The sequence below is a fragment of the Eubalaena glacialis genome, chromosome 6, assembly GCF_028564815.1.
Source record: "Eubalaena glacialis isolate mEubGla1 chromosome 6, mEubGla1.1.hap2.+ XY, whole genome shotgun sequence".
In the NCBI taxonomy this organism is placed as follows: Eukaryota; Metazoa; Chordata; class Mammalia; order Artiodactyla; family Balaenidae; genus Eubalaena; species Eubalaena glacialis.
In genome coordinates this window covers 112,244,081-112,269,684 of record NC_083721.1, presented here as the reverse complement: position 1 = coordinate 112,269,684, position 25,604 = coordinate 112,244,081, and the positions used below count along the sequence as shown (strand labels likewise).

General features: G+C 38.4%; 1 protein-coding gene across 5 annotated transcripts in view; it reads right to left on the bottom strand.

The window, feature by feature from the left end:
• VEPH1 (ventricular zone expressed PH domain containing 1) overlaps positions 1-25,604 on the bottom strand; it is a 222,043-nt gene that overhangs the window by 21,689 nt on the left and 174,750 nt on the right. For all 5 annotated transcript variants that reach the window (XM_061194530.1, XM_061194533.1, XM_061194529.1 and 2 more), the window contains exon 12: positions 1,558-1,675. In XM_061194530.1, the coding sequence (XP_061050513.1) occupies positions 1,558-1,675 (118 nt within the window). The remainder of the gene's footprint in view (positions 1-1,557; positions 1,676-25,604) is intronic.

Below are 25,604 nucleotides of genomic sequence, written 5' to 3'. Positions count from 1 at the left end.
CAGCTTACTTGGAATGAAGTTCTTAAGGGCCCCTCAGAGCCACCTCAGATAAGCACCTTACTTCACCATGATCTCAAATAAGGTTTCTTTTATGCTTTGTCTTTTTCACAGGTGAAATAAGGTCTAATTAGAAAGTTTCATAATGGAGACATTCAGTTCCTCAATTCCTTCTTTGCTCAAATTAACTTTTTAAAAATTGGGGCGTTCATTCTGGCATCAACTCAAACTTGATCTGTAATCAGCCAGCAATCTGTGCCTCACGAAGGCTGCTATCCTTAATGCCAGCTTCTTCCACCCATACCATCTCCGTGGGGTAATACATTTTAGTTGGTGCCTCTCCGAGAGCCCCTCACATTTCCATCTGGCCAAATAAACACATTTTTTTTCCGATTCAGTCTCAACTTCTTGGCTGAGCAAGAGGATAGACTTGCCACAATGGATGATCTTTGAGATGCACAAAATCCCCCAATTCAAGGAATGGGTACAGGTGGTATAATCAATGGCTCTCTAGAGGATGGTTCATCTACAAAGTGGTTTGTGTTCAACAGTGTTTTAATACCGTTCTCTTGATCTAAACTGCAGTTCCTGAGCAGTGTCAGTGTTGAGAACTCTATGCCTTCTAAGAGGGCACATTGGTGATAAAATATTCTGTTCCCAAGGACAGCATAACTTTGTGAAGATCAGACTTTTTATCGACCTATTTCCACTGGTCAGACTGGGGCAAGCGTAACTGGGAGGCAGCATGGAGAATTGGTTAAGAGCGTGGGCTCTGGAGTCAGATTGAGTTCAAATCCAGACGCTGTTAACTTATTACCTGTGTGACCTCAGGCAGTTCCCAAATCCCTCTGTGCCTCAGTTGCCCCATCAGTAAAATGGATATAATATTAGTACTAGCCTTATGAGATTATTGTGAAGGTTAATGAGATACTGACATGTTTAACATAGAGCTTGGCTCAGATTCACTAACAATGATTATTTTTTAGGCAAGGTCAGTAGACCAAGTTCCTTGGGCAGCAGAAAGGAAGGGAAGGGTAAATAACCAGCTATGAAGCGATTTCTCAAATAATTCCCTACTCTTTAAATGTCTCACTTTTCACCCAGTTCAATCATCAAGCAAAGATGTAAGGGAGGACTATGAGATGAGGAGGTCTGTGCACCACTCACTCATTTAGTGTGGTCTCATTTCTTTGGGGTTCTTGACAGGATGCCTGTTTTTCTCTAACCCTCAGGGTCATCGGGGTTGAAATGAAGAATGTTTTCAGGGCAAAATGGCCAGTACCACTTTCTTGATAGCCATATAATTGTAGGCATTGTTTCTCTTGCTCATTTCTCGTTTATGTTTCTCTCCCTTTCAACATCCTCCCTTTTTCTCACTCCCACTTTGGTGAGATACCTTTCTCAGCATGAAGCAGAGGCAGTCAGGCACACCTCTGTGCATTATGCCAACTTAGGATGTTTATGCAATAAGAAAGCCAACCAGAACGGTGGGGATCATGCATCCCTGTAAATCCCAGGGGCACAAGTGATTCTTAGCAGCCAGGGGAAGGAGGCTCTTACCAGTTGCTTTCTCAGGGTTGTTGCACATGAAGCATTGCCATGCTCCTGCTGCTTCGCTGAAGCCAAACACGTCAAAGAACCTCACTTCTTCCAGATGGAGCTGTACCTGGTCCAGATCCTGTTTCAGGAACACAAAGCACAAAGAACATAAGTGGGTCCGCCTGCCGCATAGCATTCTGAGAGGGGGAAAATGGGATATGGAAGCAGGACGCCCAGGGCTCAAATTCACTGCTAAGGACAAGGAGGGGGCATTGAGCAAACCTCTCTTGGCCCATTTTGGAACACAGCAGCCAGCTCAAACTCTTCCTGGGGAGCGCTCTTAAATGCAGAAGGCAGCGAGCATGGGCCCCAGGGCTGGGTGTCAGGTTGTGGGGAAGTGAAGTGGCCCAGAATTTTCTTACATATAACAGCAGCTCCAGAATTTCTAAAAAGTTGGGGTATCCAAGTGGCTGTGTGGTTGAAAGGAATGCTTCTGGGGGACTTGTCTTTTATTTACACTCTACGTAACATTGAGAATCAATTATCCATACCAAAAAATTATTGTTATTAGGTTGGCTTCACAGGGGGCTGATAGAAAATGTGTGAGAGGGTTTAATCCCTCAGCCCTTGGCGCCAGCCCTGTTTTAGTTTCATGCTTATCTTAAGAGTGGATGCAAATTTTGCACGCTAGTCCATTATATGGCTGCACTGGTTTTAATGGAAAATAATGCCTTAAATTACTTATCAGTAAATTAATTAACTTTTCCCCTCTAAATGGTTGAGTAGAATTGACACACCAAGAAGACCGCCCCTGTTTTATGTGCCCTGTGGCAACCTGCCAATGTGTTCCTGTTTAAGAGGCAGAGGAGGGAGGTTCCATTACACTGTAAATGGATGGAAAACTATTAGCTTAACCAAATTAAATAGCTCTACTATCCTCCTGAGGCTTTCCTATTATGTAAATGACTTATAGCCTCTGCTACAGGGTGGCCAGAATTGCACTCTTAAAAAGTTGCTTTCCTAGCAGGGATTTAATGTCTTTTCTAGCCTTGCACGTGCCCAGCTGATTTATCTGTTTGTCGTCTATTGAGCTGTGATTTTATTTCCTTTCCTCTGGTCCACACACTCATCTTCTACCCAGAGTAACAGCTCTTAGTATGCCCAAGAGCCAAGGGATGGAGGCATTGTTAGCCCTGCTTACAGTGGATCTAAAATAGAGAATGATCAGTGGCTACCCAGATCCTACCCCAAAGTTCCCTGGGTCTGCCTTTCTTGACACAGGTGAGAAGTATGCTAAACTCTAAGCTCCTTGAGAGCAGAAACATATCTACTACGTTCACAAGTTATATCCCCAGAATCTAGTCCAACATCAAGAATGGATGAATATCATTGGTTTGCAATGAACTATACGAACAGTATTATGAAAATTTAAAGTGAATTCTTTTTCAGGAACATTTACACTCACTGGAACAAAAACCCAATGAAGGCAGGGACTTTGTTTTATTGGCTGCTCTAATGTCAGCACTAAAAATAAGCAAGCATTAAATAAATATCTGTGGGATAAAGAAAGGCATAAACTGGGACTAGAAATGAATACTTTTCAGCATCCTTTATTAAGACTGTTACGGCTTGTGTTCTGGGATTGGACATTTTGGAGGCTCAAAATGCTGAATACAGTTTTTTGAGCTGCTAACATTTAATGCCATCTTTTAGGCATTCCAATAGGCACTGTTTATAAAGAAATGTTGTTTTAGCAAAAGTGATTTTGAATGTGTTCAATGAAAAAAAAGGAGATTTTTTTAAAAAAGCATGTTTCCAAGATAAAGACTGAAGAAGCACCTGGGAGTTTTGTAGGTTTCAAAGGATGAAATCCATATTAAAATTTATGGGGAAAAAGCAGATGTTCATAAATATCAGTTTCAAAACTGCTAAGTCTCTGAAGTCTATACTTGGCCATTGGCATGCAGATCACTTCTCTATTTCCCACACAATTAAGGATCAATTTATCATTCACCACAAACACTGCTAGCAAACAAAGTACTTAAAATAATACTTAAGGGTTCCTTTATTTTTTCTGTTCTGAGACCAGAAATGTCCCAGGTTGTTGCTTATAATCCACATTTGTCTTGGCAAAAAGTTACTTTAAAAGTTTAAGACAGATGGCAAGCGAGATTCCAGTGTTCAAGTTCTCAAGTCAAAAGCAGACTTACTTCTTCAGAGGATTTAGGTGTCGTGCAAAGGGGACTGAGTGAGGAAGTAGATGGTAATTCTATGAACTGTTGAAGTTGGCAGTAACAGTCAACTTTGAATAGAGAGACAAATGAGACACAGGTAGTTCCAAACACTGGTGGAAAATCAAAGCAAAATAAATCACAAAACAAGCAAACACAAACCATCAACTCGTGATACTTAAATTTTTGGAATTTTGACTTCTTCAATGTGCTTGAGGTCATTATTTCTCTCTCCTACTCATCTTCTTTACCCTCCTGGGTCCTGTAGCTTCTCTAGGCCTTGCCCAGGAATTGCTGTTTTTTTTTTTTTTTTTAAAGGCAAGAGAACTAAAATTGATTTGGTTAGAGAATTACAAACTTCCTTTAAGACAACTAGACTCCAGAAGAGTAATCAAAATCATTTAGATCTAAGTAGGGTCACTCATTGAGTATTTCCGTTCAATGGCATTGTGGTGGACAGACCCTAGGGTGACCTTTTAATAATTCCCATCTCCTGGTGTTCATCCTTTTGTATAATCCCTTTCTCTTAAGTGTGGGAGGGACCTGTGACTTGCTTTTAACCAAGAATATGGCAAAGGTGATAGGATATTAATCTTGTTATTGTATTATTATGTATCTCCTCCCTCCACCCCCAACACACACACACACACACACACAAAACCCATCTTGCCAGCAGATGCATAGGGAAACTCTCCTGCTGGCCTTGAAGAAGCAAGCTGCCACATTGTGAACTGCCTATGGAGAGGGCCACATGGCTGGGAACTGTGGGTGGCCTCTAGGACCTAGAGGCAGCCTTCAGCCAGTAAGAGATCCAGCCCTTCAGTCCTACAACAACCCCTCCACCCTGCCAAATTTCTGCCAGCACCCTGAGCAAGTTTGAAAGCTGACCCTTTCCATTCGAACCTCCAAATGAGAATACAGCTCAGCCAAGACCTTGACTGCAGCCTTGTGAGACCCTGAGCAGAGAACCCGGCTTCGTTGCAAGCAAATTCCTGACTCAAGGAAACTGTGAGATAACAAATACATGTTGTTTTAAGCTGCTAGGTTTGCAGTGATTTGTTATGCAGTTTTAGGCATCAATACTGAGATTGCGCTCTGAAGGAGAAGAGAAGGTGACACTGCTGGCCAATTTTCAATGAAAATGATGCTTCTACTTAGAGGGGTCACATTCTTTCAAGTACACACCAAATCAGGCCTCAATAAAACCCAAAGAATATTGAAGTTCGTATTATTTCTGTTGACTTAAAGAAAAAAGATACATAATCATAGTAAGCATGCACTAAGAAGGATTTTCCTGATAAACACCATCTAATTCAAAAGGGGTAAAAGCCCTTGGAGGGGGAAAATGATATTTTTAAAACAGCTGATTAAGTAAATGTTTGTCCAGTTTTAGAAAAAAAGTCATTAATGGGAGTAGGAATTTGGAAAACTATATAAAAAGTCTCTTGCAAAGCCTCCTAAGGGAAAACTATTCCAGGCAGCTTGGAAAGACGAGAGGATATTTACAACATTGTTTTGATGACAATGACAGCATGAGTCAATGCTATCGATTCTGTAAAAGTGCAAAGTGGATCTTATAACATGGTCTATGTACTGTGAGAGGGTATTGCGAAACAGTTTTCCAGAAATCACTGAAAGGATACATCTGGAAGAACTTTGGGTTCTGGCACATTTAAATTCTGTTCTATTTTTTTTTTTTTTTCTAACTCTATTTTTGCACAGATACGAAACGTAGGATTGCCTCACACGCTCTATGTGCCTATGGTTAATAGGATCAACTCTCGGCACATACTTCAAGCATGTTTTAAGAAATGTAAACAAGAGTTATTTTTTAAACAATCTTCAATATTTTCACATAATAGTAACACTTTACGTCTTTATGGTTATTTCTAATGCACATGTTCTAACTGTATGGAGTTCAGGGTGTGAAATAAACTTGAGGGAAGAAAATTAATGATTCTTCTCTATATTGTTCATCTTTAATGTTCCTTATGTTGTCCTACATTGTGTAGGCATACTGTCTTGTTAGAAACACTGTATGTTGAATGAATAAACTAGGAAAAGAGACACTAAAGAATATTTATGCTCTAATTTTAAAAATTTATTTCAATTTCTGAGAAATATCACTGTTGAGTTCAATTCATATCACTTAGAATTAAGAGCACCTGGTGTCAGGAACCAAAGACAAATAGATGAAGGAGACACAGTCCTGTATTCCAAGGACATGAGAAGGCAATTCACTGGGTCCACAGTACTTCTCACAGAAGGAAACTAGAACACACCTTTATTTGTGTTTGGCTGTGGTTATTATTAACCTTCTTCTGATGTGACTTTTTTGGCTCTCAACTGGATTAAAGCTCCTTAACAATTTCTACATTATTTTGTAGCTTATTTCTATATTATTATATTTCTATATTATTTTGTAGCTTCTGAAATTAATTAGCATAGCACTCTGCCCATAGGAGCTGTTCAACGAATTTTTCTAAATTTTTGCTAATTGAGCCACATTTATATCAGCAGTGGCATTTAGGTTTTCAATTTTCATGTCTATTCAGTTATGACTATTAAACTCTTTTAGAACATATTTACTTTAAAAAAATACCTGTGTCTCTATGTATATTACAGGAATTCATTTTATTTAACTTTATAAAACAAGTTTTTAGAATAAAATGTAGTAATTGAAGAAGAATGTTTGCCTGAATCCATCAGTATAGCATGTGACTGCTTGTTTTCAAGACCCTCAGCTTTTCCAGATCTCCAGTTCTCAGGAGGTACTGGCAACAGGAATCCTGGGGAAATTTGTTACAAACATCATATACAGGTCTGCCTCTGGAAGCCTAACCCAATAAGTCCGTGTTTGGGCCTGGTAATCTTCATTTCTAAACAAGCTCCCCAAGTTATTCTGGCATGCACTGACTGGGAAATTAATTCTACACCCTTGGGAACAGATGTGGGGATGGCTGATCTGTCTCCATTAATTGGTATTTGAGGAATTTGTCAACCCTCATGTGCATATGTTCATACTTTTCCACAATAGTTTGGTTTCATACGACAAAATACATAATCTGGTTGCAAGAGCAAAAATTCCACTCTTGATAATCAGAGATGTTTTTATTCCAAATTTTGCAATACAGAAGGAAGAGTTGAGGCATGAATACTGAACTTGTTGGGACTTATCTGAAACTTGGCAGGAGGCTGGGATGTGTGAGGAGGGAGGTGGGCAACAGCTGGGAGACAGATTCTGAGCAGAGGTGGCAAGGGTGCTGACCTGGAAGAACTCACAGTGTGCTCCAGTATTCAACATGGATGTCGCACATGTGCTACATTCCATCGTCTCTCCTTTTTCCATCCCAGATTAGGAAAAGAACTCTAAGTACACATGAGTATTTGAGGTCAAAGTGGCAAGCTTTTTACTATCACTATAGATCATGAAATAGACTTGACCTTCTTCCTATCTTTCGAATCCCAGTGTGTTGAGAAGAACTGAATTGCTTCCTGGCAAGTCACGACAATTCTATAGTTCTGGCTCCAAGTGGCTGGAAGAAAGCACCCATGTTTGATTTATTTCAGAGAGATGTTTTGAAGAATTCTTTCATTCAAGAACCAATAAATATGATAGAATATTTGATTTGATTCAAAAAGCCAAATTTTCACACTCACCTAAGGACCAAAAAAAAGTGATTTTTTTGATTACAGAATGTTGGCAGTAAGCATGACAAGAGTTTAAATAAAGTAGTTTATGGAAAAGTTAATATAAGCATATGCATTGAGTCAAAATAAAGGTGGCAAATTGGGTGAAGCTTCATAAATGTTTGATAAACCCATAATTAATTTCTTTAAGGATCCAATTTGTTTTATTTTTTTCCCCCAGTGGTTAATTTAATTTTATTTTTTTTAATTAATTTTTCTTGGAGTATAGTTGATTTACAATGTTGTGTTAGTTTCTGCTGTATCAATTTCTTTTAAATTTTAGCCCATTAAAACCAGTAAAGTATTTTTTATCAGAGTGGAAGCAAGGGCTAAAGACTACCAATGTTCAAATGTCATGAAAACGTTGGCATTTCTACAGGGTGTCAGCAGTAAACGTAATCACCAGAACTGCTGGCAATGAAAGCCTGCATTCCCATGGGATCTCCTTTCATATTGGAAAACAAAGAATTGCAGTGATGTTTTTTTTTTCTAATCAGTGGTTGCCACCTGCATTTAACAACTATGTATTGAGCATCTAGTACTACTATGTATTACCATGTGTACTAGACCATAGAGGGTGCTGATGTGGAAAAAGCTCATTGGAGAGGCTTTCTTTTTCTTCATTTGGAATCCGTTAGTGAGATAATCATACTCCTCAGCCCTGTAGGTTATTTTGTTGGGGGTGAGGTCCTTCTCTTGCAGTCTTAATTTTCTTCCTTTATCCCTGATACTGCTCTCATTCTCAGACTCTCCTCCCATCTCCCCTTTATATAAGTTCTCACTCTTTGGGGTTTGATATGTCTTTGAACAGATATGTATTCCTGAAAAATATGTAGCAATGTTTAGGGTATTTGTCATTTTCACAAATATGTTATATCATAGACCACATTCTATTTCTCGCTTGTTTCACTCAAGATCTCTACATGGTTTTGTATGTGTATTTAGTTTGTTGCCTCTACTGCTGCAATGTGATTTACTAGTGCATTTTCACCACCCACCACATTTTATCTAACCATTCTCCTAAGTGTGGTCATCAAGGGTGCCTCCACCTTTGCACCTAGATGGACCATGCAACAATGAATATTCTCATCATACATGTCCCCTTGTGGACATGAGCAAGAATTTTTCTGGGATAATCATTCAGGAGTGAAATTGCTGGATCATAGGGTATGTATAAGAATATAGAGAAAATATTTTTATGGTTGTGCACAGTTTGGGCTTTCTGAGCAAATTTTACTGAAACTTGGGACCTGGGCTAAAAGAAAAAGCTTTAGAAGTTAATTCATAACTAATCAGAAAGTGAGAGACCATCTAGAGAGATTTATCTTCCCAGAAGTATGTGTTCACATTTCAAGGTGGGGATGAGACCCAGGATTTGGAGACATCCCTGGGTTATCAAGCTGGAGACACTAGTCTTATCCTCTCCATGGAGGGATTTATCTGCATCCCAAAAGGTAAGAGTAAGAACTCAGCATCCTTCCCAAGGAGCAAAGATTTTTCTCCCCTTCTTTCAGATGAGTGGGGGCATTGTCCTTCCCCTATGTAAATATCCAGATTCATATTTTCAGGGTTCCTTACCTATAATACAGACCTTGGTATGTATAGGATGACATGTGGTTCTCATCGTGTTGCCTGAGGGTAAACAACTGAGGCAAAGGGAAGCGGTGAGGTTATCTGCTGTAAATAATAATAATCTGCTCTGCTCCAGAAACCTTGTTTGCATGACACATTAAAAAATTTAACATTATGCATATCTTTAACTTCTCTAGGTTCTGATAAATTGCTTTTCAGGATGGCTGTCCAATTTACATTCCCACCAGCACAGCATGAAGAATTCCTTTTCCACATCACAATAAAGGGCCTTTCTAGACTCTGAAGTTTCTCGAGGAATTTCCATCTAACAACCCTTTCTAATGCCTGAAATAGGCCATGCTTTTGGTGACCACAGTCATCGTGGTTTGACTGCATCAGGGGCTGGCAACAGTCTCCAGTGACTTCTAAAACCACTGCTTCTTAAACCATGGGGAAAATCAACCACACTTCTGTAGAAAACATTGTATTTTTCTCTACCTTTATTGCCTTTTGCTGTCATCAGAAGCATTCCAGGTTCTGGGCATCAGACCACCCTTTTTGGGTGCAATTATTTTAATACACTAGTGCATAACAACATTTGGCCAGGGTCTAGTTTTATTTTAAGAATGATCATTTTGTCGACTTGTTTACTACTTGGAGTAGTGATCAAGGGGATAAAACTGACTCTTATCATGGACTTAAGGAGAAGGCATTGTTTCCCATGATATGGGAATTTCAAATGTCTCCATTTAGTCTTTCAACAGAGCACAGTGCTAAGCATTGGTGAAGCAGTAGAGATCAAGGCAGATGTGATAAGATGAACTACCCCTCAGTAGAGAAAGGGATAAAGCAAACTCTGGTCTATTCACCCAATGGAAAATTCCACAGATAGTAAAATGAATGAGCTAGATCTACATGTATGAACTGACATATTTTTAAAACACAGAAAGCATATTACAAAAGATGTATGCAATACGGTAACACATATGTAAAATTTTAAAACAATGGTACAAAACATTCACGGAAATAACACACACCGACCTCAGGAGAGTATTTGCAACAGTTTCTTTCTTTTTGTAAAGGAAAATATTTGAGGTAAATATGGAAGAAATGTAAACACCTCTTCTATCTTGTGGTGGGAATGGATATCATCTTCCTGCACTTTCCTGAATTTGTCAGTTATTTCATAATTAAAAAAAAATAAAAGTGAGGCAGAGAACACAGTTCAGTGAAGCAAAGAGACTGGCAGGGCTTAGAATCTGTAAGGAAGAAAGGTTCTACATGTGGGGAGGATTCCTTGGTGCCTTTCAAATCCCTTGTAGAGGGATCTCCTCATTTTGCCTGTGTGAGGCTGGCCTCAGTGGTGACGGTCGTTAAAGGACCATTTATTTCTCCTGATTTTTGCATTTATTCTTGTTGGGTGGCTCCATATGAAAGCTTCTTTTAATCTAGCTCTTCAAACTCAGAGACAAATACATGAAATGCAAAGTGTTTGAAATACGTTCTACTGTTTTGTTTTAGAAAACAAACCAAACCTAAAGAACGCTGGCACCCAGTCTATGGTAGGGAAGTGTTACAGAATGGGTTAGATGACACAAGTGATACTTAGAAATAAGGTTCTTCTCTGCACAGTGGGATGGTATAAAGAATGTAGGTTTGGGAGCCAGAAGATCTGAGTTTGAGCCCTGCTACTGTCATTCACTAGCAGTTCTTGGGAAATATCTTAATTTCTCAGTGCTTTCAATGTACTTCTCAATCTGCACGATGACTGTGATCCCTAAACTGCCTCCTTCAGACAGCTGTGGCCACAAATCAATTCACGGATAACTATGCTACTTTGTAAACTGTAGAGAAGTAATACAAAGTAGTGATAATTATGATGATATGAACAAAGTAAGATAAGACGCTCCTTTTTATGCGTATAAAATATACAGTGTTTTTTGTATCAGCTAGATAAATATATGTAAATCTTTCTGAAATGAATGACTTGTTTAAGAAACACTGATATCAGGCGCCTGAGAAACATATTTCATTTTCTAAAGGCAAGTAACATATTTATCTGTCCGTTTTCATTAGTTTGTTGTCAAACCTACGAATACTGGGTATACTGAGATGCAAACATAGAAGGATGTAATGCAGTGTGAACATTTGAAAGGGTGATAATGACGTGTGCATGTCTGATGGGGCCATAATGAGATGAGCAAATAGAAATGTACATAGAAATGTGCCTGGGCAGTGGGGTAATGAGATGCATAAATGGTTGGATGTAATGATAAAGGCATTTGTGGGGGACGTAATATGATTTATAAATGGAAGCATTAAATAGGGAGGGTGGAAAGGGCAGGTTGTGATAAGAAGCGGAGAGAAAGAATGCAGTGCTGTGTATGAATGGGGGAGCTAATAATATGTGCATGATGAGGGTGTAATGAGATAAAAATGGAATGGCATAATGAGGTTCACAGATGGAGGGATGTAATGAGCTGTGCAGAAAGGAGGGAATAATGACAAGCATAAAAGGAAGAATTTAATACTGTGAATAAAGAAATGGGTGTAAGAAGATATGAGGACTGAAAGGAGGAGCAGAAAAAAAAAGGGGACCTTGGTGAAGGGATGGGAAATAACAAGGTGGCAAATGGAGCACTCTAATGAGATGCTGAGATTAAAGGGTGCAGTGAGGTGTGCCCATTTAGAGAATAATTAGACACACACATAGGGTTATAATGAGGTATCTGAGCCCTGCTCAGACACAGACCACAGCACTCAGTTCTTACAAAAGGAGTGAAAATGGAAAAAATTCAAAGCAGGGCCATAAATATGTCTAAATTGTTACAAATCCAAAAAGAGAAAACTAAACAGGTGATTTAACCACAGTCTGGAAGTTTATGAAGTAATGGTTTTACAGGTGCTGTTTATGGGGCACTTACTCTGTGCCAGTGCTCTGCTGGGTGCTTAACTAACTAAATGCATCATCTCATTTTCCCTTCCTAGCAACCCTATGAGGCGAGTGGGTTTCAGTGAGGTTAACCAACTTGAGCAGATTCCCAGAGCGTGTTGGTGGTGGAGATGTGATTCAAGCCAAGTCAGTTGGATTCCAGGTGCCTTTGCCTCTTTTCTGGTGTTTCTGTAAGAGTAGACTGTGGGACGTACTGCCTCAGAATCTCCTGGATCGTTCGTCTAAGATGCAGATTCCCAGGCCCACCCAAGCAAGTACCCCTTGCAAGATCTGCAGAGGCCCCAGGAATTTGCAGTTAAACAAGCTCTCCAGGGACTCTTGACGTGCTAAGGTCCGAGAATTACTCAGTGAAACCAGCACTGGAGTGAGGGTGTTCTAATGCTTCCCATTAGCTCTGGGGAAAGATCACGGAGAAAGGGGCTTACGTGCAGTGTGGGCGGTTGCGTTGGCTACAAGTGGGACTGTGCAAGGAACTACCAGACCCTGGAATGAGGCGTCAGATGATACTCTGGACTGTATTTAGCAGAGGACTTAAAAAAATGGCTCCTTCCCCTCAGACTGGTCTTCATTAGGAACCCAAAATTATATTGAAAATAGTATAAAAATTCAAAGATGTAATGAAAATAATTAGACTCTAGGAAATAGTTGTTTACTGAATTTAAAAATATGAAGATTACTCCACAGTCTGTGACCTCTAAGGGAAAGAGGGTCATGTGTTCTTAGAACCAAAAGTTTGCCAATCTACATGCAACTTTCAGGGTCCTTAAAAAACAAAAAAAGCCAATAGTGCCACTGATTCTTCTCCTTCTTGATATGTCTAGTATTGAGATATATAAATTGCTATGATTTTTTAGATTAAAAAACCCCAGAATTTATATCTTGAAATGAGTCTTAAACTTGAAACTTGGATGATGACACACGTTTTAGTGACACAGCCGCTGCCTTTTTAGAAGTCTGTTTCGGAATTGTTTTTAGAGTATATTCGTGAGCCACACATGAAAAAGTTTCATTACTTTAGTGAAGTCCAACTTTTAACTTGGAAACTATTATTCAGGTTTTTTAAAATAAATTTATTTATTTATTTGTTTTTGGCTGCGTTGGGTCTTCGTTGCTGCACGCGGGCTTTCTCTAGTTGCGGCGAGCCGGGGCTACTCTTTGTTCCGGTGTGCCGGCTTCTCATTGCGGTCTTGTTGCCGAGCACGGGCTCTAGGTGCGCGGGCTTCAGTAGTTGTGGCGCAGGGGCTTAGTTGCTCCGCGGCCTGTGGGATCTTCCCGGACCAGGGCTCGAACCCGTGTCCCCTGCATTGGCAGGCGGATTCTTCACCACTGTGCCACCAGGGAAGCCCTATTATTCAGTTTGAGTGGTCTCCTTTTATAAGAGACTTAAGCCTGGATACATTTTGGCTATTATGAAAATAAAGCTCATTCTCAAAAGATGAAAGCTTTGTCATTCATTTTGTTGAGAGGGGTCTTGCACAGGAAGTGCAGTAAAACAATACTAGTTCCGGTTTATTGAGCTCTTACTATGTATGTCCCAGTCACTGTTCAGTGATTTTGCATATATTTCCAAATCTCATAACATCCCAGTGAACTGGGTACTAGTGTTTTCTGCACTTCGAAGGTAAAGAAGATGAGGCATGGGGGAATTAGATAAAAGAACTGGTAAGTAGTGAAGCCAGGATTCAAACCCAGGTCCTGAGCTTCAAACTACTACGCTTCCACTTTGCTTGAAAAGAGGTGCTGTTTTTGTCTACTAGTTCAGTGCCCAGTGTCTGTAGGCATTCATACAATATCCATGATAGCATCAAGGGAAAAAGAAACAGATTGTACCCATGCACTGATTATTTAAGAAAAGAACCTAAACCACTATTGAATTAGAACAGACATTTCAGAGGGACCGCATACCTCTGTTCCCCCAGGAATAGAGTTATTTTGTTAACTATTTTCTGAAGGGTTTTTCTTTTTCTTTTTTTAATTTCCTTGACTGATGCAGAACATCTGGCTGACTGTGAAGGAATGTTCACTACAGTAGTAAAATTGACATGCTTCATTATAAGACAGTCTGGCTTGTGAAACATGAAGGAAACACAATACATGTGATCAGCCAGGATTTAAAATAAACCAAGAAAATATTTATGCCGATTTTAATTTCTTTAAAAAAGCTTATGTACAACATAAGCACAGTATATGTGAACAGTGGTTAGGGGGATATTAATAGTGTATATTAATTAGCCAAGTAAAAGGGTAATAATTTTCTAGTTTTTAAACAGTAAATGGAACTGTCACTTAGGTTTAATGTGTTTACAAAATCATGTGCAATCACTTAATATAATGAGTTGTATGTATGGAATTGTTTAAATGAGGGGCTCAATTAGATTGTTATAATGTACAGCTGTTAAGGGGAAAAAAAGAGTGAATCCAAATGAAGGTAGAGACAGAATTTAGGGAGGCAAAGTTTAGAATCTGGCTGGACTTCCAAACTCAGTGGTCCTAAGACATCAATAAAAGTCATGCTTATAAAAGTTCCAGGGGACCTGTCAGTTCTCAAGGAGTCTGTTCATCTTCAAGCCTCTCCTCTTATGTTCATCGCGGTAATCCCAGAGGAACTATTATGTGGCTGTGGTGAAAGAATGCAAGTCCACTGATACTAGATAAACTGTGATAAAAATTCATCTTATGCTTAAGCTAATGCTCAAGCATTGAGTATTACCAATACTTAAGCATTGGGAAATGCTTCCAGCATCGCAAGCCTTATGCACAGAGCATGGTGTAAACGTGGCCGTAGTCACATTTAGCCTCATCTGGCCTCTCAGCCGTTGTCTGTCTGCCTTCACTTTGGTGAGGAGCTCATGGAGGAGCTTCTGCCCTTGTTTCCAAGGGGAATGGTAGAACATAGGTTGGTGCTGGGAGAAGTAGAGGGGTCTTGTGGAGAGAAGCTCAGCACAAATCCATTGTCTTCATTCAGAAAATAACTTTGCTTTTTTCTGGGCTCTGAAGACCATCTTTCTGTTTCTCAGGTGGAGTCTCCTAGGTGTAGACTCTTCCTCTTCAGCATTTTAAATCTTTTCTTTTGGTCTACATCTTTACCCTCTATCTTCTCAAACACAGATCTCCCCTACCTTGAAACTTTTCACCATTTCATTACCACTCAACCAAAAGCCCAAGCCTGGATGAACTCCATTTTAGCCCCTGAACAGCTGATCACTGCTGGAGAAAATCATCTGTCTGTTTTAGTTTAAATCTGTTATCTCAGAACCCAAATGGATGTTCCTTGGTGCCAGACAGTCCTGCCAGCTTTCTCTAGCAAATTCATGGTTCCTTTCTGTGAGAATTTCATTTCAAACTTTCTCTTTCCTCAAACCTCCTACATTCCATTCCTCCTTCCCTGACTCCACTTTCAGCTGATGGCCTCACCTCTTATTTCATTGAAAAAGATGAAAAGCCATAAAAAAGAACTCACTCATCTTCTCACCACCAAATCCACTAGTTGACCTGGGCCTGTGTGGAGTCCTTATTCCTCTCACCTGCTCATCATTCTCGCCCTCTCTATTGCTTTATCCCAACAACTTATAAAGGTGATCTGGGGGCTTCCATTTTCAACCATCTCCATACTTCCTCCATCACCAACCCATTCAGCACCATACTTTTAAAATGGCTCCCTACATGTTCTATGTCTCCTTCCTCATTCTTTCCTTCTCATTTCTCCACCGACTCCTGTTTGAACCCTGCTCTTAAAACTCCATTAAAACTGCTCTAAGTTGCCAAATTGGATGGATGCTTATCTGTACTTACCTTCCTTGATCTGGTTGCCAAATCCTATCCAATTCCCTTTTCTTTTCTTTCTTTCTTTCCCTTTTCTTTTTTTCCCTTTTCTCCATGCTCCATATCTCTCTTGAGATATGTGACCTCTACACTTTCTGGGTTTCTTTTGTCTCTCGGCTGTTCTCTGGCCTCAATCCTGAACAGGGTCCTTTCCCTCTCTGTGCTCTCTTCCCAGATGGCTTTAATCTTCCCATGGCTTTCATCATCTCTGTGCCAACGATGCCCTCATTTATATTTCTGGCCTAAACCATTTCCCATTTGCCCACTAGAAAATTCCACTGGAACATCTCACAGGCATTTTAAACTTAAGATGTTCGAAAGTCTCCCTCACCTTTACACCCCACTCATTTACCTCCAAAATTTATATCGAATGTGTCATTTATTTCTATCCCTCCAGGACCATCCCAGTTTTAACTACTCTTTTTCTCTCATCTGGATTAGCAATAGTTTCCCTTGTGATCTCCACGATTCTACTTTTGCCCCTTTCTGTTCTAGTCTCCACACAGCAGACTGAGTGACCTTTTGAAGACAAGCTGGGTAATGTCTGCTGCTCGAAACTCTTGGGTGGCTTCCCACGTACTGCAATAAAATCTCCTTGCCATGGCTTACGAGGCCAGTGGTAAATTCCCCCAGACCAACTCTCAACTCCTTAATCTTCACTCTCCCTTTGTTCACTGGGCTCCACCCTGACCCTTACACTCCTTCCAACACTGTGGAAGGGGAGTGAGTTGACTCCTGCATATGCATGACCATTCACTGGGATGTAGGAAGAGGAAAATGGAATTTCCACATTCTTTTTCATCTCCTCCTTTACCATTTCTATTTTTGAATATGTTTTCAATGGAAATAATGAGTATAATACATGTATATAATTTATAAGTAAATAAATATAAACATGGAGGGTGCTCACTCTAAAATTTTTTCTGATTGGATGTGTGATTTAAATTTGGAGAAGAATGCTCTAATATGCCAAGGTTTTGACTTTCTTTTTAAATTCTTCTTTTGTTTTTTGTTTGTGTGTATGTGTGTGTGTGTGTTTTTAATCTGAAAGCCTTTATGCAAATAGGCTCCTTTGCCAGGGAAACTTGGACACCAGCTCAGAGAAGACTCCCCTGACCATCCATCAAATGCCCTCGTCCTTCATCTCTTTCTTCAGGCATTTTATGCTTGTACAGCATCTGTCAGTGTGGAATTGTGTGTTTATTTACGTGTACATTATTTGTCTCCATGGGGCAGGGCATGGTTGTTTAGGTTCGGTCTCTGCACAGTGCTTGGCACAGAGCAGGCATTTGTAAAAAATATTTTTAACTGAATGAATGAACTTGAGTCATATTTACCATGACTTCACTGAGATCTTTTGTCTCTTCCACGTTACTGCTCATGTCATTTCTCCTTACATGGAACCACATTCCTCTTTCTTTTAAAAGCCCAGACCTTGTGTTTTAATGTCTACCATTCCCCCCAACTTTGCATCTGCATCCACACTCCACCCTCAATCTGCCCTCCCAACCCCCTTGCCTGCGGTTTCCTATCATGACTTGCATTCTCATGGAATTTACCCCATAATCACTGGATTTACCACTTGTCCGGCTTCTTTGGATGGACGCTTATTCACACCTTCTTTTTATCTCTGTACCTCACCTTTGCTTCTTAGATATGCCTATCAGGTTTTCCTGGTTCTGAGCTCATAGCCTGAAAGCCTAAGAGCCCTTGACCCCATCTAGGCTTCTGAAATCTCGAACCTAATTTCCATCTACCCCATTATTACCTAGCTTGCTCCGAAAGGGAGATTCAACACAGCTAACCTCTTTCAGACACCTGGGTTCACACTGTCCTCCTTTGAGGCTGGCCTACCAACACTTGTCACTTATATCACACATGTAGACTTGAATTTCCGGTAAGATTTTGAAGTTACATTCTATATATAATAAGCCCACTACTTATTTACTTACTTATGTATTTATTTATTCAAGCACTATGTTAACACGGTAACTCAAAACACTAAATCTAAGCCTTTGGGAGCATCAGAAGGTCTCTTTTTGTTCTACCAAGAACTGGAGATTTAGTTTTATTTATACTTTGACACTACAGCCAGTTACCCTGGGAACTGTCAAGTGTGTTCGTAGCAATGTGGACTGAAAACAAATCTCCAAGTGTTAGCCACATGGGGTACATTTTATTTCAGCAGTAAATTTAATTTTTTTTGGTTTCGTTTCCATAATGGGCATAGCTTCGAGAACTCATTTCTATGACATATGGAATTTCTCCATGCTTTGGGAACTGGAACATGTGTGTCAATAAAAGAGACCCCTCTCTCACATTCCAGCCCTTCAGCAATCTCCCCATCAGCTTTGTCAACTGTCTGGTCCTCTGATAATCAGAGCACTGCTCCCTCTGAAGGGCTGGGTGCACGTGCCCTGGAATGGAATTATTAATAGTATCTCTAGTTACTCCACAGAGGCCATTCTCTTCATTTCTTAAATAAATCAATGGATTTTCTGCCCTTTTTCTAAAATCCTTATTTTACAGTGAAAATTGGTTATCTTAAAATGGAATTTTCTTTTTTTATTATGTATTTTTAAAATTCATTGCTCTATCTTCAGCATCTAGAAGACTACCTGGCAATTGTAAGCACTCTAATTATTTACTGGAAAAATAAATGAACATCTCCTCCTTCCTTAAGATGTTAAAGACCAATATCTTTGACATTGCCAATACGATGCTGCATCACTCATCTCTGCTTAGTAAAATAAATTTTTCTTTATTTAAATAAACTGTTCATTTACATTTACTTACAAAAAGCAATATAAGTAAAAGTGGTACTTCTGTAATAATATTTTTTCCTTGGTTGTAAAAGAAATAGATACTTAGAGAAAATTTAGAAGATAGCTAATCCCATCAACCAGAGCTAATCATTGCTAACATTTTGGTATATTTCCTTTCGGCTGTCTTAATGGGCAAATCTTCAAATAATCTTCTTTATATAAATAATTTTGCATCCCACAATGTGGTATCTGATGTAAGCATTGTTTCATGTCATTAAACATTTTTCATAAGCATGATTTTTCATGGTTTCTTAATATTCTTCCCTATAGATGGATGTCTATATATATGTATTACTTTAATTGTCCCATCTTTAGACATATATATTATGTACATTATTATGATATATCACATATTGTAAATTATTTTATATTAATAATATAAATTATATATTAGAAAATATTATACTATATTGTGTTATAATGTGTATATATATATTTTTAATAGATCTTTATTGGAGTATAACTGCTTCACAATACTGTGTTAGCTTCTGTTGCACAACAAAGCAAATCAGCCATATGCATACACATGTCCCCATAACCCCTCCCTCTTGAGTCGCCCTCCCATCGTCCCTATTCCACCCCTCTAGGTCCTTCCAAAGCACGGAGCTGAACTCCCTGTGCTATTCTGCTGTTTCCCACCAGCCAACTATTTTACATTCGGTAGTGTATATATTTCGATGCTACTCTCACTTCGCTCCAGCTTCCCCCGCCCACCCCAAGCATATGTATATAACACTTTCATTTCCCCACCTTTAGACATCTAGGCTGTTAACAGATTACTCCACAGTATTTTTTTGGTGTGTGTACCTTAAGTTCTGTACACATTTCAGATGATTTCTTTAGAACAGATTCTTAGAAGTAGAATCACTGTGTTAAAGGATATGAATATTTTTAAGACTCTTGACCTGCATTGCTAAATTACGTATTTAGAAATGTTGAAATAATTTACAGTCTGACTAGAAATGTGTGAAAGTGTCTAAACTCCCTTACTCTAGCTAGCACTGATTATTGCCTTTTTAGAAATGGATTAAAAAGGTACTGTTATTTTAATTTAAATTTTTTAATCTTGACTACTAATGAGGCTGAATACTTTTTCTGCACTCAAAGTCTCCTTTGAATTATTTGCTCATGTCTTTGGCCCACTGATTATTGATTTGCACGAACCCACAGTATCGTAAGGATATCAAACTTATCTTTCATACTTGTTACACATATTTTCAAGTTACTAAATAGATTTTGTTTTATAAATTTTATATTTTTTGTAGTTAAATATATTAATCCTCTACTCTTAGACATTCCTTACAGGTTTAATCAGAAAAAAAAAGAAAAAAGAAAAATAAATAAAGAAAGGAAGAAAGGAAGGAAGGAAGGAAGGAAGGAAGAAAAAGAAAGAGAAAGAAAGAAAGAAAGAAAGAAAGAAAGAAAGAAAGAAAGAAAGAAAGAAAGAAAGGAACGAAGAAAGAAGGAAAGAAAGAAAGGAAGAAAGAAGGAAAGAAAGAAAAGCATGTACAAAGGATAATGTAACAAATACCCATGACCTTGCGGGCCAAATTTAACAAATGCTAATATTTTGCTTCTGATTTTTTAAAAACAAAATTATAGATGAAATTGAGATCTCCTTAATTTTCTTCCCAGTAACATTTCCCTCCTTCCTTTCCCCAGTTCCTTGTTATCCAGAGGCAATGCCATCATGAATTTGGTGTGATTCTAAATATGCTGTTGTATTTTTATCACAAGTATATGTACCCATAAATAATGCATAATACTGCTCAGTGTGTTTTAAAAATTTATGCAAGCTATCATACTATTCATATCATACTTTTGCAACTTGCTTATTAAAAATCAATATTATGTTTTTAAGATTTATTCCATGTTACTACACATAGGTCTAATTAATTCACTTTCACTGCCTGTGTAGCATGACTATATCACATTTTTCTGTGCCCTTCTAATGATGAACACTTGCATTGTTCCTGATTTTTTGGCACAAACAATGTTCAGGTAATATCTGTATATGTCTTCTGGTGCAAGTATGTGAGAGTTTCATCTAGAAATGTAATTGCAAGATAGTAGGGTACATGAATTTATAATATAACCAGCTATTGCCAGATTGCCCTTTTAAAAAGGTTGTAAAGGAAAATTTGTCTTAAACCTTGTCTAGGACAGAACATTTTTATATGTTATAATATAAAACCTCCTTGTGGAAAGAAATGAGCATTTCTTACTTAAATGTTCTGAAAGAAAGAAAGAAAGAAAAAGAAAGAAAGAAAGAAAGGAGGGAGGGAGGGAGGGAAAGGAAGGAAGGAAGGGAAGAAAGAAAGAATATGTGAGGTGATGGATATGTTAATTAACTAGATAGGGGGAATCCTTTGTGGGGGAAAATGCTTAAGGGTTTTTTTCTGATAAGTTGTAAATGTAATTAAGTAACACTTCTGGAAAGTTACTCACCCACCCTGACTGCCAGCTAGCTGTCATTTATGAATCTAATTACTGACTACATATATTTTTTTTCTTAAGTACTTTATTCTTTTTTAAGTAGATAAATCTGATTTAGTCTCATATGTCATGTATGAACATTCCTATATTTTCACATCTTTGCCAAAACTTGTATTGCCACAATTTTTTATTCTTGCCAGTCTGATCACTGTAAATGGTATTTCACCTTTAACATTTTAAATCAATTATTTCAATGAGTTTTAGTGAGTCTAAACATCCTTTCTTAGGTGTTTGGGCCACTTGAGTTTTTGTTCAGTGAATTTTCTGTTCATGTTCTTTGCCCAGTTTTCTCTTGGGTTGTTTGTCTCTTCCTTGTTGATGTGTAGGAGAGTTTTGTGTGTTACACATATTTTATTTTATTTATTTATTGTTTTTAATTTTTAAATTTTATTTTATTTTTTATACAGTAGGTTCTTATTAGTCATCAATTTTATACACATCAGTGTATACATGTTAATCCCAATCTCCCAATTCATCCCACCACCCCCCTGCCCCCCGCAGCTTTCCCCCCTTGGTGTCCATATATTTGTTCTCTACATCTGTGTCTCAACTTCTGCCATGCAAACCGGTTCATCTGTACCATTTTTCTAGGTTCCACATACATGCATTAATATACGATATTTGTTTTTCTCTTTCTGACTTACTTCACTCTGTATGACAGAATCTAGATCCATCCACGGCTCTACAAATGACCCAATTTTGTTCCTTTTTATGGCTCAGTAATATTCCATTGTATATATGTACCACATCTTCTTTATCCATTTGTCTGTCGATGGGCATTTAGGTTGCTTCCATGACCTGGCTATTGTAAATAGTGCTGCAATGAACATTGGTGTGCATGTGTCTTTTTGAATTATGGTTTTCTCTGGGTATATGCCCAGTAGTGGGATTGCTGGGTCATATGGTAATTCTATTTTTAGTTTTTTAAGGAACCTCCATACTGTTCTCCATAGTGGCTGTATCAATTTACATCCCCACCAACAGTGCAAGAGGGTTTGCTTTTCTCCACACCCTCTCCAGCATTTGCTGTTTGTAGATTTTCTGATGATGCCCATTCTAACTGGTGTGAGGTGATACTAATTGTAGTTTTGATTTGCATTTCTCTAATGATTAGTGATGTTGAGCAGCTTTTCATGTGGTTCTTGGCCATCTGTATGTCTTCTTTGGAGAAATGTCTATTTAGGTCTTCTGCCCATTTTTGGATTGGGTTGTTTGTTTCTTTAATATTGAGCTGAATGAGCTGTTTATATATTTTGGAGATTAATCCTTTGTCCGTTGATTCGTTTGCAAATATTTTCTCCCATTCTGAGGGTTGTCTTTTCGTCTTGTTTATGGTCTCCTTTGCTGTGCAAAAGCTTTGAAGTTTCATTAGGTCCCATTTGTTTATTTTTGCTTCTATTTCCATTACTCTAGGAGATGGATCAAAAAAGATCTTGCTGTGATTTATGTCAAAGAGTGTTCTTCCTATGTTTTCCTCTAAGAGTTTTATAGTGTCCGGTCTTACATTTAGGTCTCTAATCCATTTTGAGTTTATTTTTGTGTATGGTGTTAGGGAGTGTTCTAATTTCATTCTTTTACATGTAGCTGTCCAGTTTTCCCAGCACCACTTATTGAAGAGACTGTTTTTTCTCCATTGTATATCCTTGCCTGCTTTGTCATAGACTAGTTGACCATAGGTGCGTGGGTTTATCTCTGGGCTTTCTATCTTGTTCCATTGATCAGTTTCTGTTTTTGTGCCAGTACCATATTGTCTTCATTACTGTAGCTTTGTAGTATAGTCTGAAGTCAGGGAGTCTGATTCCTCCAGCTCCGTTGTTTTCCCTCAAGACTGCTTTGACTACTCGGGGTCTTTTGTGTCTCCATACAAATTTTAAGATTTTTTGTTCTAGTTCCGTAAAAAGTGCCATTGGTAATTTGATAGGGATTGCATTGAATCTGTAGATTGCTTTGGGTAGTATAGTCATTTTCACAATATTGATTCTTCCAATCCAAGAACATGGTATATCTCTCCATCTGTTGGTATCATCTTTAATTTCTTTCATCAGTGTCTTATAGTTTTCTGCATACAGGTCTTTTGTCTCCCTAGGTAGGTTTATTCCTAGGTATTTTATTCTTTTTGTTGCAATGGTAAATGGGAGTGTTTCCTTAATTTCTCTTTCAGATTTTTCATCATTAGTGTATAGGAACGCAAGAGATTTCTGTGCATTAATTTTGTATCCTGCAACTTTACCAAATTCATTGATTAGCTCTAGTAGCTTTCTGGTGGCATTTTTAGGATTCTCTATATATAGTATCATGTCATCTGCAAACAGTGACAGTTTTACTTCTTCTTTTCCAATTTGTATTCCTTTTATTTCTTTTTCTTCTCTGATTGTCGTGGCTAGGACTTCCAAAACTATGTTGAATAATAGTGGTGAGACTGGACATCCTTGTCTTCTTCCTGGTCTTAGAGGAAATGCTTTCAGTTTTTCACCATTGAGAATGATGTTTGCTGTGGGTTTGTCGTATATAGCCTTTATGTTGAGGTAGGTTCCCTCTATGCCCACTTTCTGTAGAGTTTTTATCATAAATGGGTGTTGGATTTTGTCAAAAGCTTTTTCTGCATCTATTGAGATGATCATATGGTTTTTGTTTTTTTAAAAAAATTAATTTATTTATTTATTTATTTTTGGCTGTGTTGGGTCTTCATTTCTGTGCGAGGGCTTTCTCTAGTTGCGGCGAGCGGGGGCCACTCTTCATCGCGGTGTGCGGGCCTCTCACTATTGCGGCCTCTCTTGCTGTGGAGCACAGGCTCCAGACGCGCAGGCTCAGTAGTTGTGGCTCACGGGCCCAGTTGCTCTGCGGCATGTGGGATCTTCCCAGACCAGGGCTCGAACCCGTGTCCCCTGCATTGGCAGGCGGATTCTCAACCACTACACCACCAGGGAAGCCTGATCATATGGTTTTTATTCTTCAATTTGTTAATATGGTGTATCACGTTGATTGATTTGCATATATTGAAGAATCCTTGCATCCCTGGGATAAATCCCACTTGATTATGGTGTATGATCCTTTTAATGTGTTGTTGGATTCTGTTTGCTAGTATTTTGTTGAGGATTTTTGCATCTATATTCATCAGTGATATTGTTCTGTAATTTTCTTTTTTTGTAGTATCTTTGTCTGGTTTTGGTATCAGGGTGATGGTGGCCTCATAGAATGAATTTGGGAGTGTTCCTTCCTCTGCGATTTTTTGGAAGAGTTTGAGAAGGATGGGTGTTAGCTCTTCTCTAAATGTTTGATAGAATTCACCTGTGAAGCCATCTGGTCCTGGACTTTTGTTTGTTGGAAGATTTTTAATCACAGTTTCAATTTCATTACTTGTGATTGGTCTCTTCATATTTTCTGCTTCTTCCTGGTTCAGTCTTGGAAGGTTATACCTTTCTAAGAATTTGTCCATTTCTTCCAGGTTGACCATTTTATTGGCATAGAGTTGCTTGTAGTAGTCTCTTAGGATGCTTTGTATTTCTGCGGTGTCTGTTGTAACTTCTCCTTTTTCATTTCTAATTTTATTGATTTGCGTCCTCTCTCTCTTTTTCTTGATGAGTCTGGCTAATGGTTTATCAATTTTGTTTATCTTCTCAAAGAACCAGCTTTTAGTTTTATTGATCTTTGCTATTGCTTTCTTTGTTTCTATTTCATTTATTTCCGCTCTGATCTTTATGATTTATTTCCTTCTGCTAATTTTGGGTTTTGTTTGTTCTTCTTTCTCTAATTTCTTTAGGTGTAAGGTTAGATTGTTTACTTGAGATTTTTCTTGTTTCTTGAGGTTGGCTTGTATAGCTATAAACTTCCCTCTTAGAACTGTTTTTTGCTGCATCCCATAGGTTTTGGATCGTCGTGTTTTCATTGTCATTTGTCTCTAGGTACTTTTTGACTTCGTCTTTGATTTCTTCAGTGATCTCTCGGTTATTTAGTAACGTATAGTTTAGCCTCCATGTGTTTGTGTTTTTTACTTTTTTTCCATGTAATTCATTTCTAATCTCATAGTGTTGTGGTCAGAAAAGATGCTTGATGTGATTACAATTTTCTTAAATTTTCTGAGGCTTGATTTGTGACCCAAGATGTGATCTATCCTGGAGAATGTTCCATGTGCACTTGAGAAGAAAGTGGAATCTGCTCTTTTTGGATGGAATGTCCTATAAATATCAATTAAATCTATCTGGTCTAAAGTGTCATTTAAAGCTTCTGTTTCCTTATTTATTTTCATTTTTGATGATCTCTCCATTGGTGTAAGTGAGGTGTTAAAGTCCCCCACTATTATTGTGTTACTGTCGATTTCCTCTTTTATAGCTGTTAGCAGTTGCCTTATGTAATGAGGTGCTCCTATGTTGGCTGCATATATATTTATAATTGTTATACCTTCTTCTTGGATTGATCCCTTGATCATTATGTAGTGTCCTTCCTTGTCTCTTGTAACATTCTTTATTTTAAAGTCTATTT